The sequence below is a fragment of the Caretta caretta genome, chromosome 8, assembly GCF_965140235.1.
Source record: "Caretta caretta isolate rCarCar2 chromosome 8, rCarCar1.hap1, whole genome shotgun sequence".
Lineage (NCBI taxonomy): Eukaryota > Metazoa > Chordata > Testudines > Cheloniidae > Caretta > Caretta caretta.
Window position 1 is genome coordinate 69,894,628 of NC_134213.1, and position 19,565 is coordinate 69,914,192.

The 19,565-nt window shown below is 38.2% G+C and overlaps 1 protein-coding gene across 3 annotated transcripts in view; it reads left to right on the plus strand.

The window, feature by feature from the left end:
• Window positions 1-19,565, plus strand: part of COL11A1 (collagen type XI alpha 1 chain) — a 234,301-nt gene that overhangs the window by 183,075 nt on the left and 31,661 nt on the right. For all 3 annotated transcript variants that reach the window (XM_075131591.1, XM_048861614.2, XM_075131590.1), the window contains 5 exons: window positions 12,710-12,763; window positions 13,366-13,473; window positions 13,685-13,738; window positions 14,034-14,087; window positions 18,416-18,469. In XM_075131591.1, the coding sequence (XP_074987692.1) occupies window positions 12,710-12,763; window positions 13,366-13,473; window positions 13,685-13,738; window positions 14,034-14,087; window positions 18,416-18,469 (324 nt within the window). The remainder of the gene's footprint in view (window positions 1-12,709; window positions 12,764-13,365; window positions 13,474-13,684; window positions 13,739-14,033; window positions 14,088-18,415; window positions 18,470-19,565) is intronic.

A 19,565-nucleotide genomic window follows, 5' to 3' on the forward strand; every position in this document is an offset into this window, starting at 1 on the left:
AACATAACCTGGTGGTATGCAATCTGCAAATCAAGAGTAGAAAACATCTTTTCTCCACGGAGTTCTGCAAATACTTCTTCTATGTGAGAAAGAGGATGGCTGTCAATCACAATAGCTTTATTTGGCTCACTTAAGTCCACACAAAGGCGAATGCCTCCACCCTTCTTCTGCATCACTACTATAGGTGAAACCCATTCCAAGGAGTTAATCTCTTCAATAATGTCCTCTTGAACAAGTTTTCTCATTTCCTCTGAAACAGCTTCCCTGACTGAAAATGGTAAGTGCTGTAATTTCTGTAGTACAGGCATCACATTATTCTGCATTTTAACTTTATGCAGAAACCCATAAGCACAGCCTACTTTCTCCTCAACCTGGTATTGGGTCCCAGAAACTGGTGTGAGTACCGCAAGAGTGCTTTGCTGAGGAAGATCAATTCATCCATTAACTACCCTGAGATTTAAATCAGCCAATAAATCTCTGCCAAGGATAGAAGTGCTTTTGTGGACAATGTAGAACTCTGCAGTTACACAGCAATCACCAAAAGTAACTATTGCTGGCAGGCAGCCATGTACTGGAATATGTTTTTTTCAAATAGCACACCAAGTGAAGCTTGGGTTCAGTAAGAGGCACATCTTTAAAGTAATGCAAATAGATGGAATCAGGTAGTATAGATACTGCTGAGCCAGTGTCCAACATTATCTGAACAGAGTGTGATTTGCTTGAGGGTATGGCAGAAACGTTTACAGTGTACTTTATTTGTTCTGGAATATGTGCAGTAGTGATTTTGTCCACGTTCAGCACAGTAACATCTGGTATTGTAACTGCATGCACCTGTTGTTTGAACTGGTTGCTGCGACATACTTTAGCAAAATGCCCAATCTTTTTGCAATGATTGCACTGAGCTACTTTTGCCATTCATCCTGTGTAGCTTACAAGCTGTTGTGGGAATCCACAGCGAAAGCATGCTTTTACTATATTTTGAATTTGCTGATTTGGTGGTTTTTCATTAGTTTTCCTCTTGTAATTGTTTGTCTGCAGCAACAGTGAACTTTTCCGCAAAGGTGTCACAGCCTAGACTATGCCTCCTGTATCCATGCTCATTATTTTGGCTTCAGCTGTAGCTGACTCACTCTGGTTAGCAATGGTTATTTCTTTTTCTAGTGTAAATTGTGGTTCTAGAAGTAAATGTTCTCTTACACGAAGCATGGTTGTTTTCTCAATGAGCTGGTCTCTAATCATCTCATCTGCCATATTCCCAAAGTCACAAGTTACAATCAGGGAAGCAATATACTGCATTATAGTCTCCCCTGGTTTCTGCTCATGCTGGTGAAATCTGTCGCGATTAGCTACTACATGCACTTTTGGTACAAAAAAGTTCTTTAATGCAGTGAGTGCAGTCTCATATTTATTGTCTCGCAAGGCGAAAAGTGTAAAATATATGCTGCCCTTCTGCTCCAAGGCAGTGGATTAGCAGAGCACGCTTTCTTACTTCAGAAATCTCTGTAGCACTGATTGCAAGCATATGCATCTCAAGCATATGCATCCAGCATCTCAAGCATATGCATCCAGCATCTCAAGCATATGCACCTCAAGCATATGCATCTCAAGCATATGTATCCAGGGTAAAAGCAACTGGAGGCTCACCTCGGCTTTGTAGAAAGGGTGCAGGTGGGTTCAGAGGCAGAAGGTCCCACCTCATCACCAAAATGTTGTAGTAGCCAGGCAAGGTACTAACAAACTTCAACAGGACTTTATTTTTTAAAGTGGAAACCTCTTTTCCAAGCTGCTGCTGCACCCTCAGTAGCTCTCCCTCAGCCTCTTCAACTCCTCCCCCATCCTTCCTGTTTCCTGTCCTTTCAGACTCCCAACAGCCAGTGCTCCCAATTCTAATAATTACAAGCAACATCTAAACGCCACGGGGTCCAAGCCCAATTGCTTTGTAGTTTAAACATAGTTGATTTGGGTCCAGGGGTTAGCCAGAAGTATCCCACAATTCAATGGGACAACTTCCTTAGTCCTCTCTAACCCAACAATCTACAGTCCACTCTACTGAAAAAGGAAGCCACCCCCTGGCAGCAGCTCAGGTCAGCGTTAGCCCATTCTCTTCTAATCACCAATCTGCAAGCACACTATCAGAGAGCCCCTGGGTTTGCAATGGAGAGTGAACTGATCAAGCCTTTTGGAGAGTGAGCTGCTTCCTGGTAACATGCAAGGTGGGCAGTAAAGTTTTCTCATAGGGCATCACAACCCTAGGGTTAGAGCAGCCACATTTCCGGGAGTGGGAGGGTAGGGATTCGTAGATATGGTTATTTTGACTTGGGTGTGCACACTGCAGTGCAGATGCCAGAAGGACAGGTTTGACCACAGGTTAGAAAAACATTAATATAGGGTTAAAATACAATGTAAATGCTTAAGCCCAGGGTTCTCTTAACATGGGTCAGCTGACTTGAGTCCCATTAAAAGTGCTTACATTGCAGTCTAGACTACCCTTAGTTACATCAGCATAAACTCCAGAGTAATTCTATTGGCTTCACTGGTGTTTCTTGCATTTTATGCCAGTGTAGCTTAGCACACGATTTTCCCTAATATCTGAAATGTTAAAATATCAGATATTATACGATGTATCAGTGTTAATTATATCTGTGAGGTCAGCTAAATTGGTCCTCAAGCATCAGAGAACATATCCTTTACTGAAGTAAATAGACTGGGCTCCAATGAAGTCAAAGATCTGGTGCTGATTTACACTAGCTGAAGATCTAGCCCTGTATGTAGCATTAGCACTTCAAGATTTTATGGTTAATAATGTAGACTTCCATCTCCTGCCTCCATGCTGAGTCTCTGTGCTGAGCTATATTATGCTCACCCTTCATTTTGCCAAGGTGAATGTGGAACAGGTATACACAGAATTCTAGGGACTTTTGTCCAAAATAATATAATATATATATTCATAAATAATATAATGGATATACTCCTAGAAAGATGAAAAAGCAGAAATAAGACCATGTCTTGGACAGTTATAATTGATTTGTTGAGAAATTATGTATGATTGTTCTTGAATATTTTATTTCCCCAAAACACTGTGGAAGAACTGATTTATTTGTAACAATGTATATTTTAAAATTTTGGTTGATGGGTCCTAAAGAGGGAGGAAGGCAAGCAAAGGACATTGATAGTCTTTCAGAAGATAACTATATTCTGTCTTACCTCCTTTTTCTTCCCTCATCCAGCAGATAGCTTAATACACAGGTTCCTTTCTACCCTTGTCCTTCTCTCATCACAGATGAACTCAAGTACTTAAGAAACCATACTTAAATTTTGTTGCCTTTCATCACCATGAATCCTCTGCATATTCTTTTAGTACAATACACAGCTCTCATACCTCTAGGGGAAATCCATCACAACCATACATTCCAAGACACTAGCTGCAGTTGCAGGTCAATTAAAATAATCTGTATGTGTTATGGGCCATTTCTTAATCACTCTCAGGAAGGATGCAACTCTATTTTTCTGAGCCCCAGGTATTATTCCCTGACAGAAGGCAAGGAAGCTGCCCCTGCTTACCTTGGATCATTTGTAAAGATGATAATAATAATAGGTAAAAAAAAAATCCCCAAGACCGCAATTCACCTTACAATACCTTGCAAGCTTTTCATTTCTCTGTGCCAACAAAAACATCTTTCTTATGATGCATTTCAATATTGTTGACATCCCCCATAAAACTTAGGTTACACATCTCTTTTTTTCTCTCTCATTAAAATGAGCTTCCTTCAAACAATCCTGTCATATTTGGGTCATGTCAAAAGGAATCACTGCTTCTTATCAGTGTGTCCAAGCTATCATCTTAATAGAATCTGCATATGCTTCATCATTTTTTTTATCTGCCCATGAAATAAATCACTTGCCAGTATTCAGGGAGGAGGTGGAGTACTGCAGTGATGTACCATGAGACTAGTGAGGATGGAAAATGTGTCCTACTTTGTGTCCCTTCTTTGTTTTCTGAGATCAGTGGATTATGGGGTAACTATTCTAGCCAGATAAAAGCACTAGACTTGGGCTTTAGACATTGCATGTTACTGCTTTTGTTGAGTCTGGAGTTGTCAGTGTTTCACTGCTTTCCCTTTTGTTAGAGATATGTATTTGGTCTATGTCTCTCCCCACCTTCTGATAATGTCAGCATTCTTGCATCTCTAGTGTGTTTTATTAGTAATTGCTAAAAAAGATACAAAGCAACATGCCCTTCTGCATGGTTGCATGATTCTATATTCCACTTAATCTCCAAAGCATGTGACATGATTCCCTAAGGCTGTCTTCAGTGGCAGTCTGGCCTACATTAAGGGCTGCAGGATTTGTCTCTCTGGGATGAGAACCAAAAACATGTTTGAATGTTCAAGATTGTAGATATGGGGGAGGGGGAGAAATCTAATCATAAGACTTTAAATTTATTCATATCAGTGGATATAGAGAACAACAGGGACTGCAAGGGAAAACCCCCCTTTTTTTAAAGAAAAATTAAATATTTTGGGTAGACAAAATCTATGGTGGTCCCCTTAAGTATTAGTAGATATAACGCTAGGATTTTCTGGCACTAATTTAAAAAGGATGTGCCTGGTTGCAGGTTTATGTTGGTTGGGCAAATATCACATTTACATATTGGATTTAATAGGTATTTATAGATTGGGTTTCAGAGTTGCTTCTTCTCCAGTAAAGGTAGATCATACCCCCAAACATTATAATATGCTAATTACCTTTTTGATGGCTATCAAGAGAAGGACAGAGGTATCCAATCATTATGTAGCTGACCATTATGTATCCAAAGTCATACAGGTAAAGTATAGCTTAGTTAATATTGAAATTTCTTGCTAGTAATATTTTTCTCAAATACCTTTCGTAATTACTATTTATTTTACCAGTTCACCTTTAGAATAATACTTCAATCAGATTTCATACTTTGTACATTGCAGCTTGTGTTTTTGTATCATGCTGCATACAAACATGTTATTTGCCTACGTAAACTGCAGAACAATCCCTAAAAGTGGGTATCAGTAATACTACTGCTAATGACAAAAGTGAGGTTCATTTGGTCATTTAGTTAATCAGCACCATGTTCTAGAGGGTCAGATTCTGCCACCCTTGCAGTGGGTCATTTCTTACTACACAAATACTTGTAGTGACTGTAAACATCCTATTTTTGGTCATTAGCCTTAGTTTTACTCAGACACAATCTCAGGTTTTCTTCTGTAGTATATCGAGGCAAAAAAAAAAATGTAGATGCAACAAGACTTTAAAAAGGACACAATTACAAGTTAGTGCCATATAAGTTTCTGCTTCGATAGACCTTAGTTTTTGTTATACTGTGATTCAGGGTTACTAGCTATTTCCAACATCTAGACCTGAAAAACTCTGACATATAGATGAGAGTATGGCTTTATTTACTGAATCAAATATAGAAATTAGAGACAGGGATCTGTTAAAAAACGGTCAGTTCAGGACTGTTTCCTATAATATACAAAGTAAGAGTGGTTGAGAAGGCATGGACTGTTCAATACCAGATGCTCTTGGATATCAACAATCTAGGTTGGTTCCCATCTAGGTCTTATCCTTCCTTTGGATGTAAAACCATAACAGAAAAGGTCATAATTAATCACTTCCTGCTTTTAGATCAGGATTATTTGGACCTTTTCATCATGCTGCACATCTCAGCAAGACTGACCATGAGCTGTTGCTTCAGCAGCTAAGGAAGGCTGATCAGGTGTTCTGAATTCCCCCTCTGTTTTGAAAAGATAGAAGACAACTGTCTATCACCTTCAAAGGATGTGTAATGCAGGATCTAAACCATCTTGCTCACAGTTTTCACAGTGTACAATGAGATCGGTCAGCAAGATAATTTCCAAGTTATCTTCCCAATGCTTTGCCCAGTCCAATTTTAAATTAAAATAAGAGATGGAACTACCATCACTTTTTTAAAGAGATTCTTCATTCCATTACTATTGGTTTAAGCCTTTTTTCACGCTCTACATATTTTTTCTCTTTTCTTTACGTTTATACCTTTCAAACACATAGAAGACTATAATATCCCTACATAAATATTGTTTGACCAAGCTTATAACTAGTTAATCTTTCCTTACGCCTCGTTTCCTCCATTTCATTAATACTTTTGGTTTTCCTTCTCTGAATTGCCTTCCATGTGTTGACATATTTTTGGTACGGAGGACCCAGAAATGAATGTCTAGATTCACTCTTATTAAAGACCTGACGTCATGTCTAGAGAGATTATTACCACGTTGGTCCATAACATCATGTCTCTGTACACAGTACCTAACTGAAAATTGCACTGTTAGGAAGTATATCCAAGGTAGTTTCTTCTATTCCTAGAGCTGTTAAGTTGTTCTTTGTGTACATAGGAACCCCTTTCTTCCATGTTTATCTGTATTTGTCATCACACAGATGACTGGGGAGCCAAAATCCTCTCATCCAGCATCCTTCACTTCTGAACATCTTAATTGTCCCTATATTTTTCATTTTCATTTTCATCTGGTCTTGAGGGCCTTGACTGTAGTTGCTTGTAAAAAAAACTTGTAAAAAAATAATTAAAAAAATCCTTGGGTATAATTCTGGCCTCCTTGAGGTCAATGGGAATTTTGCCACTGGTTTCAATGAAGCAAGGATTTCACCCTTTATATTTTTACCTAAAATATATCCTCATGATCAAATTATATCCCAGTTATTTTGTAAAAATTGTGGCACACTACCACCCTTGCTCCTTTTCTTCCCTTTCTTATTTCTTCTGTATGGTTTTAAGCCCCCATTTACATTCACGTGTGAGAATTATTCCCACTAGGTTTAATTCAAGAACATGAATTCACACACTGCATCACTGGGTATCATTTTCATTTCTTCTTATTTCCCATATTCTCTGCATTCATATACAAATGCTTTCAAGCACATTATTTTGCTAGGGTTTTTTTTTTTATTATTATTTCTTCTAATTACTTGTCTTCTGCTTTACTATTCCCAAGCTTTAAGTACATGCTAGGTTTCTCAGTGAAGACACATTTCTTCTTAATTTAAATTCCACATAATGAGCTCGACCAGTTTTCTGAAATCCTAGAGAATTGTTCTGTCAAAACGAGTCTGTGCTGTATGAATCATTTACACTCAGACATTGTTCTAGCAACGGTAGGGTTGTTCACCCTACAAAACTAAGAATGCCTTTTCCCTTTCTTCTTTATATTTTCTTTCAATGGTGTTTAATGCATAAGCATGCTTTGGCCTTACAGTCCCTTCAGGGTAGGCTCCTCATGCTAGATAATATGATTCACAGTTCTTTGTAAAGTGTGGAAGAACATTTTGGCATCCTCCCTGTTCCTATTGACTAGTGAAGCGCAACATTTGATCACGTTAGTATTTGCGAGACTGGACTAGAAGGAGATATTCAGTTGTTAATACTTGTGCTTCAAAGGCCCCTTTATCTGCTAGCAAACTATAAACAATTTTTAGCATATTTAATGTGATGTGTTTTTAACCAGCCTGTTGATTCCTCCACTATACACACAAAATATAGGCCTAACCGATCAAAGGCATCTTCAGTACAAATGTGCATGTAATGTTGCATTATTAATGCTTATAGCCTCCCTGAAATGGTGAGATTCTCCATTACACTCAAGCATAACCACTTAAAAACAAACTTCTCCCCAAAGTATACTCTTTGTGCAGCTTATAATTAGAAAAAGTATTAGAACAAAACCTACCAGCATAGTTTGAATTGGTAAGGTGATGCTGTATGCCAAAGTACTTAGGGGGAAAAGCATGATAAACTGCATGTAAGATATACATGCAGCTTGTTGCCCATATATTTAATTGAAAAGTGTAATGCCCTAGGTTCAGAAGTAGTCTTATAAATCCATTCTTTTCTATCTGTAATATGACACTTGGGCCTGATTTTTAGAGGTGGGAAACAGCTACCACCTCTCACTGATTCCATTTGGAGTTGGAAATGCTCAGCACTTCTGAAAATTTGTCCTTAACTGTTTGCCAGGCTCTAAATTAAATTTACAGTTAGAACCTCAGAGTTAGGAAACCCTCAGGAATAGAGGTTGTTCGTAGCTCTGAAATGTTCATAACTTGGAACAAAACGTTACGGCTGTTCTTTCAAAAGTTTACAACTGAACATTGACTTAATACAGCTTTGAAACTTTACTATGCAGAAGAAAAATTCTGCTTTTAACCATCTTAATCTAAATGAAACAAACACAGAAACAGTTTTCTTACCTTGTCAAATCTTTTTTTTTAAACTTTCCCTTTATTTATTTTAGTAGTTTATGTTTAACATAGTACTGTACTGTATTTGCCTTTTTTTTTTTTTTTTGTCTCTGCTGCTTCCACCTGATTATGTACTTCCAGTTCCAAATGAGGTCTGTGGTTGACTGGTCAGTTCATAACTCTGGTGTTCATAAATCTGAGATTCTACTGTACTCTTTAAAAAGATTTGTTTTAATATCATCCTAAACTTGGAAAATCTGTGGGTTCTCTAGCACAAAAATAAAACAGAAATAAATACAAATAAAACCCTAACTTCTCTTCTAGATGGCCGACCAAAAATAAACACAGGATGCTAGTGGAAGTTTGTTTGTGGTCATGGATGTCATTAGTAAATACTCTTATGTACAGCTCTCAGCAACTGTAAAGTGTAACATAAGTGTTATGTATTATTATTTAATACAGTACAAACATAATGTAATAAAAGCATGGGTATGCACTGAATGTTGTGCCACCCCTATATTAATTATGCCTTTTCATAATGTGGAGCAGGCAGAATCAGTCAATGGCAGAGGCAACATATGCAAGGGTACGTGGGGTCATGTGATTTTCACCTTCCATTTAGCTGGCACACCCCACAGTTTAAAACTGTCGCCTGACTCCTGCCAGGAGCCAGCAGGTGGGAGCTGCCTGGCCTGCTCAGGCCTCTGGCTCTCTGCGCTGTGGGAGCCGGTGTGCTGGCTAGCTGCCCAGCAGCCCTCCCTGAGCCAGGCCGCCTCTGCGCGACCAGACGCTCCCCAGGCAGGACAGGCAGCACAGCTCCGAGCTGTGCCCTGATGTGCTTTTGCCTCTCCCGCAAAGGAGCCCAGTGCTGGCCGGCAGAGCCCGGCTGCCATGAGATGCTCCTTGAGTTGCTCGCTCACTGGTGCCCTGGTGTTCCTGGATATGCTGCTGCTCCTCAGCCCAGAGGCGATGCGTGTGGCAGTCACGTGCCGCCAGAACCTTTAAATTGTGCCCTCCCCGCCATCAAGAGTTACGTGTTGTCTCTGGTGAATGATGCAAATTACATGTGTCCATGAACTGAAGGAAAGGTGAAATCATTAATTTTATGTCTGTTATTCCTTCTCAGAATCCTATGATCTGGAGCTCTTTTAAGAATTCTATAACAAGTCATTACACTTTGCTATATGAAGTCAATTGAGCGATGGCAATTTACACCAGCACAAGATTTGGCCCTTAATTAATACCTTTGCATGATATACTGATCTCTCCGCACACATGATAAAATTTCTTCCTGGAATCAGAGCAATTTGGTTCCTGTAGGATCAAATTCACCCCTCAGGCCGAGGGTCAGCATAGTACCTGTGTATCGCTTAAGCCCATGTAATTCAGGGCTGAACATAGCTCAATAAATGTAACCTCTTTTAGAGGCTATGTGCATCTCTGGAGCTGATCTCACTTCTGTCTTCATAATAACCTTTTCATACTTGTACATTTCTTTGTGAGGAAGACAAAGAAACAGAATGGTGATTAAACCCCCTGCACACTGACTGTCATTCAGAATTGGTGTTTCAATGTTTTCACATGCTTACAAAACCAACTGTAATATTCCGTAGCATAACCAGAAGGTGGCAGCCTTCTATCCACTATCTTTTTGCTATTCCATATTTTCTAGAATTATTTTACTTAAAATTAGGACCTTTAGTCTAATACAAATTACTCTCCGTGAATAATGAAACTAAGATTCCAGATTTAAACACATCAATGGGATTATATCACTCTTTGTAGTTTAGGAACAACTGCCAATGTCCTTACTGAGATCTTGTTAAGAAAAGCTTCCAGTGATGTCTCTCAGGTTTAGCCTGAGTAAGATCTGATTAAGGGCCTGCAGTACTTAGAGACAGAATAGGTCTATTAGATCAACAAATCTTTTTCCCTTCAAGAAAATGAGACAGTTCTCATGTGGAGGATGAATCAGATATTGAATTGATACCACCCTTGAGCTCAGCCAAAAGGCAAAAAAGAAATATTTTCATTACAAAATTACAGTGTATTAATTATTCGTCTATTTAACGTCTGTGATCTAAATATGCACTCTCTAAATATATATCCACGGCCAGATAGGGCCATCTTGCTCCACATAAGCACTGTCTAAACTCGATAAAAAGCTGTGTGAAACAACCATGAACTTTCACACCATTTTATGTTTTGCAGCATGAGATCCACTATAGACAAAATACAAAGGCTGGATTTCATACTACAAAACATTAGATAGTGGAAAGGTCATATTTGTTTCAGGGACCTGTTTATGAGTTTATATATAGTCCTTACATGTGGCCAGATTGTAGCTGGCACTTACACAGATGCCCTAAGAGGGGACTCACCAGAAGCCTTCTTACCCTTTCAAGGACCACTTATGGGCCAACCACAACTGAGAGTGCCTGAGAGTGCAGCACTTGTGCTCTTCATGCGTCCCTGAACAAACCTCACAGAGGACAGGGAAGGCTCCTAGCCCCTTCCCTTCCTCCCTCTTCGTAGATTGGATTAAAAGCTCATCGAGGGAAGCAGAAGAAGAGCAAACTATATCGTAATCACACACTGGGAAACTCAGTGAGCAACTGTGCACCATCAGGAGCTTGACAGACACAACTGGGTCCCTGATTAGTTCTTATGCACCTCACTAAATGAGACCTCGATCATACAGCTTGATTACAGTCCCTTACATCTGGAAGTCTTATTGAAGTTAATGGGCCTCCACATGGCACGGATATTGCCATAAGGGTGAATCAGGCTGCAGGCTGTTTAATATTGTTAAAAGTGGTTATAAAGGCTCATATTTTGGCCTTTTTTACATTTTGTATATATGTATCAATTTTTCACGTGCCTGAATAACCCAAGGAAAAGCTGATCTGCTTGCTAGCTCAGAGACTTGTTCAAATTCTCCCTAGCCGCATAAAACTAACCTTACAGATGTAGGCATGTATAGAGAAACAATAATAATAATAATTAATAAGATCTCTGCAGAGAACAAGACAGTGAAGATTGTGAAATTCCTTCGAAAACAAATTTTAAAGCAAGCCCATTAAACTGAACTATTCACAAAACTTTATTTTTAAAATAGTATAAATATTTTATTGCAGAAGCCTACTTAATCCTAAGTACCTCAGAAAGATCATTACTACTAATAAAACAATAAGATTTTAGACTGTTGCAAAATTAGAGTAACAAGCATAATAAAACACTACAATTTCTAAAGCCAGATTCACCAAGGGTATTTTAAAGTTGTTTCTGAGGAGCTGAGGAACTGAAGATGATCTAATTGGCTCTAACAGTGAACAGAATAATATAATCTTTCTCCTGTAGGGCAAGGTACTGCACATAGTTGTTTTAAAGAAGGTATTTTAGCTTTAGTCTTAATTTTGCTACTGGAGAAAATTGAGAACTTTTCTAGTTTTACTTTTTTTAAATTTCTGAGCAGACATATGTCAGTAATTTCACATACTGACAGTTAAATTGAGAAATCCTTTAAGTTAAAATATGCATTTTTCACTTGAGCTCCTGCCAACAGTTAGAAAAGAGGTTCTGTTATACATTCAGAGAGTTGTATATTTGGGGCATTATTAACAACAGAACATTTTAGTAACAAGCTACTTTTCTCTGAAGTTTATTTAACAGTCCACTGAGCTAGAAAATAATCACTCATAACTACACTTTAAAAGGAATGGCTGAAAAGACAGACCTGACATGTACAGTACTGTGCATTGGTTCAAAGAAAATAAATTAACTTAAATGTTCACTTAATACAGTGTAATCTTTTACTATGGGCAGATTATTTGTATATGGTGTTCTCTTAGAAGCCATCTGGTTTACTAAACAATTCCCATTATTGATAAAACACTGAGTGCTTTTGTGGCCTCTGGTGAAAATTTTATTAGGTGTTTTTATTATTTTATTCTTTTTGCTATTATTTATTATAGTACTAACTCTAGTGCTAATGTCTAAAATCATTTGAAATTCATGTTCAATTAGTATTTGCTAATTTGCAAGGATTTGCTTCCAGAAACATAGCTCACAGGAAGAAGGATGCAGATGACCAATATATATGTTTGACTTTTCTCTGATTAGGAAGAAAGGACAAAAAATGAGACAATTAAAGGGGAGATTTTTAAAAGGGACATAGGGAAGTTTAGTTTCCAGCTCCCATTGAAAGTTGAGTTTGATAATCTCCCTCCCTCCCGGATTCTGCAAAAACACATGTGAGTAAATCAATGTACCTGAGTAGTCTCATTGCATGCAATAGGACTACTTACATGGGTGAAGTTACTCACATGCATAACTGTTTCTGAGAGCCTAGTTTTCAAACTATAAGAGAAGTCATAATAATACAGGTAAATACAAGGGAGTATTACCAGTAATGCCAGTACGACATTAATTTGCACTCATTTTTTTATAGGGTGAGCTTGGGGAAGCTGGTAACCCTGGACCTCCTGGAGAATCTGGCCCAGGCGTGAGTATTCTTTGTTTGTTTTAATGACTATTATTCTACTAAAATAAAGTACTTACTAAAAACTTCCTTTAAAGGAATTTCAGGTTCTGTGCAATCAGATTCTTCACGCAGCTGCTTCATGCTTTCTTCATATTTTCTTCGTGTCTGTTAAATGCAAATGGCTTTTAGCTAAAGCCCACATCTTGTATAATAACTGGAAGACAAAAGGAATCTTGCAATTGTGTGAGAGAACATTTATTTCTTCTCCTGTCAAGCTTATCGTGTATTTTACAATCAAGTTTATGTATTTCATCAATATATTTCTTCCAGCTAGATTTGTCTCTGTTTGTTAGTGGAAAAGTTCATTCCAAACTAGAGATGGGCCTGAGCATCAATATCTTCATGCTGATGTGGATCTGAAACTGCCCTGAGATCTGTGGGTGTTCCAATCTAGGGATTGATTTGGGTCCCATTTCTATTCCAAAGACAAGCCTTTATGATCAAATTTCACAATTAATGTCTCAGAGCATCTTTTTTGCTCCCATTAACTTGTAGATCTTCCTTTTCTTACATATTCTGAGTGTACTAGTTCCAGAAAGCTAACAATTTTATGTTGTTTACAGGGACCAAAAGGTGAAAGGGGAGAAAAAGGTGAGGCTGGTCCACCTGGGGCTGCTGGACCTCCAGGTGCCAAAGGACCTCCAGGTGATGATGGGCCTAAGGGTAATCCAGTAAGTGAGCCTACTAATTTAAAAATAAGGGCACTGGTGTGAAACTTATTGCACCAAACAACACATCATTTTATTTAACACTTTTATAGGATCGTATATGCATTTCTGGAGTATATACAATTGTGCTTTTCTAGCTGAAATACTTTGTAATGACTTTTAACATACATTTTGTTGCATGAATTCAGCCTTGCTTTCTTTCCCATTTGTCTAGGGCCCTGTTGGTTTCCCCGGAGATCCTGGTCCCCCTGGTGAACCTGGCCCTGCTGTAAGTATTCTTACAAACTAGATTTAGGGGCTAATCTTGGTTCCCACTGAAGTCAAAAGGTAAAACTCTCCTTAACTTCAATGGGAAAGAGATCTGCCCTGGGAGAGGTATTTTTCTGGCTGCTTTTGGTTTCAGAATCTTAAAATTAATTCATTTTACCAAAACTTTATAGTAAGTTTTCAAGAAAATGTCCTATAGAAGAACAACATACATTATGGGTGAGACCATACATGAGACTATTTTTCAAAATTCAACTGATTTAAATGTTGTCTCTCTCTCCCTGGGATTTCTTTAGGGTCAAGATGGTACTGGTGGGGAGAAGGGAGAAGATGGTGATCCTGGTCAACCTGTAAGTAAACTGTCTCTAACATTTTTATTTTATTTGTGCTCTGTATTCCTCCATGCTAAGAAAGCAGCTTCTGCTAAATAAGTAGAAAGCTTTCTATAAATGCAGATATTTTCAAAAATATGTTCTAAATAAATTCTTTTTTATAGTTCACTGTACATTGTAAGTTAAATTCCATAGAGCCCAAATCATATTAGGTCTTTGTGTATGCTTGTGCTGCCCATTTTTTTTCAAATGGGGGCACATGTTTTGTGGTGACATATGAAGCAATAGAAATTGAGTCATTTATAGCCTGAGAGGGAGCAATAGCTATATAACTTCCCTCAGTTTGTGTGCTGAATGAGCACAAGTCTTAGAATCTAAGGTGGATAACATTGTGCCTTATTTCCAGCATCAAAAGGGTCTGAGAGGGAAATCCCTGCTATAGTTCAGTACGGCATGGAGAAAGGGAGGTTTTTAATTAGAGGGAAGGGATGGATGGAGCTAGGTTGTGCACTGGCAGGGGGAGGGGGTATTTGTAAGCTTCAGAAAATTTGCATCTACATTTCTGACTCAAGAGACTAAGAAAGTACTTTTAAAAATGTTAGTTCTTCGTGCCAAATAACTTATCAAACTGTTCAGTCCTACAACGTTATCCAGTAGGTCTCATGGCATTCCCATTTGGTGAGTCTATTCAGCTATCAGTACATGAGAGATGTATACACAAATGCCATTTATGTGGCAGTTATCTCATTAGTGCTAATGGGAACCTAATAGTATGCTGAATGCTTCTAAGCAAAAGGGGCAGTTGGGGGAAATTCCTAATGAACATTGTTGCTCAATGTCTCTTCCGGACTAATGTTACATTTGTACTGATGAATTAGTCTGAAAATATATTTTCAAAATTCTCTAGGTTAATATTTATAAGGGTTCTAACCACCTACTTAAGTGGTTATAAATTGAGCCAGAAGAGCTAAATGAATTCTTTGAATCAATCTTCACTGCAGATGATATGAGGGAGGTTCCCACACTGGAGCCATTCTTTTAAAGTGCCAAATCTGAGACACTGTCCCAGACTGAGGTGTCAATAGGGGAGGTTTTGGAACAAATTGATAAATTAAACAGTAATAAATCACCAGGACCAGATGCTATTTATCCAAGGGTTCTGAAGAACTACCAAGTGTGGTATGTAACCTATCATTTAAATCTGCTTCTGTACTAGATGACTGGAGGATAGCTTTTTTTTTTAAAAGGCCCCAGAGTCAATCCTGACAATTACAGGTGGGTAAGCCTAACTTCAGTACCAGGCAAATTGGTTGAAACTATAGTAGAGAACAGAATTATCAGACAAATAGATTAACACAATTTGTTGGAGAAGAGTCAACATGGTTTTTGTAAAGGGAAATTATGCCTCACCACTCCATTATAATTCTTTGAGGGGATCAACATCCAGGTGGACAAGGGTGAGCCTGTGGATTTTCAGAAAGCCTTTGACAAGGTCTATCACCAATGATTCTTGAGCATAGTAAGCAGTCATGGGATAAGAGGAGAGGTCCTCTAATGGATCAGTAACTGATCAAAAGAGAGGAAAGAAAGGATAGGAATAAATAGTAAGTTTTCAGAATGGAGAGAGGTAAATAGCGGTGTTCCCTCGGATCTGTACCCGGACCAGTGCTGTTCAACATATCCATCTATGATCTAGAAAAAGAGGTGAACAGTGAGGTGGCAAAATTTGTGGACGATACAAAATTACTCAAGATAGTTAAGTCCAAAGCAGACTGTGAAGAGTTACAAAGGGATCTCACAAAACTGGGTGACTGGGCAACAAAATGGCAGATAAAATTCAGTGTTGATAAATGAAAAGTAATGCACATTGGAAAACATAATTCCAAATATACATACAAAATGATGGGCTCTAAATTAGATGTTACCACTCCAGAAAGAGATCTTGGACTCATTGTGGATAGTTCTCTGAAAACATCCATTCAGTGTGCAGCAGCAGTCAAAAAAGCTAACAATGTTAGGAGCCATGAGGAAAGGGATAGATAATAAGACAGCAAATATTATAATACCACTATATAGATCCATGTATATCCACACCTTGAATACTGCATCCAGTGTTGGTCACCCCATCTCAAAAAAAGATATATTAGAATTGGAAAAGACACAGAGAAAGGCAACAAAAATATTAGGGGTATGGAACAGCTTCCATATGAGAAAAGGAAAGGAGTACTTGTGGCACCTTAGAGACTAACAAATTTATTTGAGCATAAGCTTTCGTGAGCTACAGCATTCCACTGAATGCTTCTGATGAAGTGAGCTGTAGCTCACGAAAGCTTAAGCTCAAATAAATTTGTTAATCTCTAAAGTGCCACAAGTACTCCTTTCTTTTTGCGAATACAGACTAACATGGCTGCTACTCTGAAACCTTCCATATGAGAGAGATATTCAGCTTTTCAGCTTGCAAAAGAGATGACTATGTGGGGATATGATTGAGTTCTGTAAAATCATGAATGGTGTGCAAAAGGAAGTGTTATTTACTCCTTCACTTAACACAAGAACCAGGGGTCACCAAATGAAATTAATAGGCAGCAGGTTTAAAACAAACAAAAGGAAATACTTCATCAGATAACAAACAGTCAACCTGTGGAATTTATTGCCAGAACATGTTGTAAAGACCAAAATTATAACAGGGTTCAAAAAATACTTAGATAAATTCATTAAGGACATGTTCAACAATGGCTATTAGCCACAATGGTCAGGGATGCAACCCCATGCTCTGCGTGTCCCTAGCCTATGACTGACAGAAGCTGGGAGTGGACAACAGGAGATGACTCACTCAATGACTGCCTGTTCTGATCATTCTCTCTAAAGCACCTGGCATTGGCCACTGTCAGAAGACAGGATACTGAGAACGGCAGTATGGCCGTTCTTAAAGTAAACTTTTATTTTTTTTAGTAGCAGTGATCTTTATAACTCATAGAACCAACTAACCTGACATTGAAAGAGTTAAATACCACTTTTATGAGCATCAAATTTATCACAGTTTGTCATGAAATGTAGATTTTGAGTAGATAATGGATAAGACCCTGATCCTGCATCATTAAAGTCAATAGGCGCTTTGCCAATGACTTCAGTGAACATAGGATCAAGCCTTAAATGAGGTCATGTATCTAAACAAGAAAGTTGACTTGATTTCTCAGAAAGTTTTCTTCCCTTAATGATGCAGGTTTCTTTTAAAATAAACATTTAAAATAAACATTCATGCTGCTGTGTGTCTTGGCCATGAGTTCCAAGAGATCCTAAGGGAGTTAGGTGCTGAAAATCAATGGAATTTGGGTAACTAAGTCCTTTAGGATCCTTTTTAAAATTCCAATTTTGGGCTACAATCTGACTTCCACGGGAGTCCTTCCATTATCTTCAGTTAGATCAGACCCTACAGATTAAAAGAACTGGTTTCGTTTTTTATTTGCATAGACATAGCTCAGAGTTTAGAATCAAGCCCAGTGTTTTTTTTTTTTAATGTTACCTTATTTCCTATATTATTTAATTAGAGGTTTCCTACATGTGTTTTTGTTTGTTCATTTTTTGGTGCTAAAGATTTGTTCTGGTCAACACTATAGATTTGTAGAATTTTTTTAAAAAACTAAGTGCCAAGACAAAAAAAAAAAAGTAATGCAGTATTATATCTCTTTGGGATACTCATATTAATTTGTTGAACTTGATTTGGCCCTGGTTATAATTCTAGTGATTTCAGTGGAATTACCTCAGTGATGAAATTAATCCTTCATTTTTAAAAATTCATTTTTATAATAAGTATCACGTACCATGAAACGTTTGCTTTTATATAAAAAGCAACAAAAGCAGTTGAATTATAATGAAAGCGAATATGAAATTATCAGTGGTGCCTAGTTCAGTAACAACCTGATCTGCTTCATCACTGTAGAAACCTGCACATGGGTGAAGACAATTGAAACACATAACCACATTTTTAGTTGAATCAGTACGCTAACATATTATGCCTTATATTGTTCTTTGTACAGCCACTTTTTGGCTTGGGATGCTTTGCTATTGCTAAAGGAGCAGAACAACAGTACAATTTTGTCTTGTTCAGTAACATGAGAAGGTAACACTCTAAACAGGATCCAGATCCAGAAAAGAGCTTTGTGGAGTAAGGAAGTGTCATTTTTACCCACGTGTCTGATCTTAAGGCACTTTAAGATTGTCCAATGAAAGGCACTGTAGTATTGCAAAATATATTTGTTGTTTTTAAGAAAGTCAATAACCTTTGCTCTTCAATGACATTCACCAAGATTCCATGAAATAGTAATTTGGGTCATTTACAATTACAGGGTCCACCAGGTCCTTCAGGGGAAGCTGGCCCACCTGGTCCTCCTGGGAAGAGAGTAAGTCTTCTCTATTTGCCTCTGTACATCTCTCTTGTCAGGACATTGTGTATTAATCAGCCCATAACAGGATTTCAGGCGCTTGTTATCAGTGTTATTACTATTTTATATGTTGTTTCTAGCTTTTAAATGTTTGGCTTTTTTTCACTCTTCAACAGCAGAAATGTGAAAAAGATGATCAGGAGAGAAAGTAAAGAAAAGCAGGTGCTGAAAAAGACATTACATCTGGCTTGACTGCAGGCCACACAGCCATATCAGGGGTAGAAAAGCATCTCACTTCCCAAAATTCAGAAGGCTCAGTGTCTCCTGGGGCATGCCGGTGCAAAGACAAGAGGACCATAACTGTTGCTACAGCCCATAATAGTGTGTAGCCTGTCCACAGATGGAAAGCTTCAATGTCCAATGTAGAGAGGGGGAGAAATGGGTCTAGAGCCCTGCCCCCTCTCTGTGAATATTAGCAGGGAGCAGTCCTTGCACTTGAGAGAGTGCAGGGGCTGCAGTTGTGGGAAGTCTATATGCTGAGGGGAAGAGGGGGAAACACCTTACAGCTACTCACCTCCATGGGTCATCACAGTCTGGCCAGAATGGGTACAGAAGCCATAATAAAAGACAGTGTTTGTGTAACATTTTCTGAGAGCTAAGAGGAGTTTCTGTAGTCAGCACAGCAAACTATTGTGTTTTTAGTTCTTGATGTAATATTAACTTATTTTCTTTCAACTCTGACATAATCTGCTGCAATTCTGGGAAGATAATCATATTTTTGGAAGATGTAAACTGTCTGAATGCTCATAAGCTAAAGGAAAAACTCTCCAGAAAGAACAAATGGGAATCGGAAAGGTTTCCCTACTGCTGCTGAGGTTGCTGCATGGTACAGGAGTTACTAAAATTAGGATGGTTTAATATCTTTTATTTTTCTTGACTGTTAACACACTTTCATGAAAGTCACACATTTTTGTGACATTCAAGCAATTTTTGAATGGCTCTGAAACGTTACAGTGGTGTAGGTGAGACCAGCACCAGCTGTTTTAATTCATGCTGGGGCTGGCCAAATTTCAAGAACCATAACCTGATGGGCCCCTTCTTGCTAACACTGAGC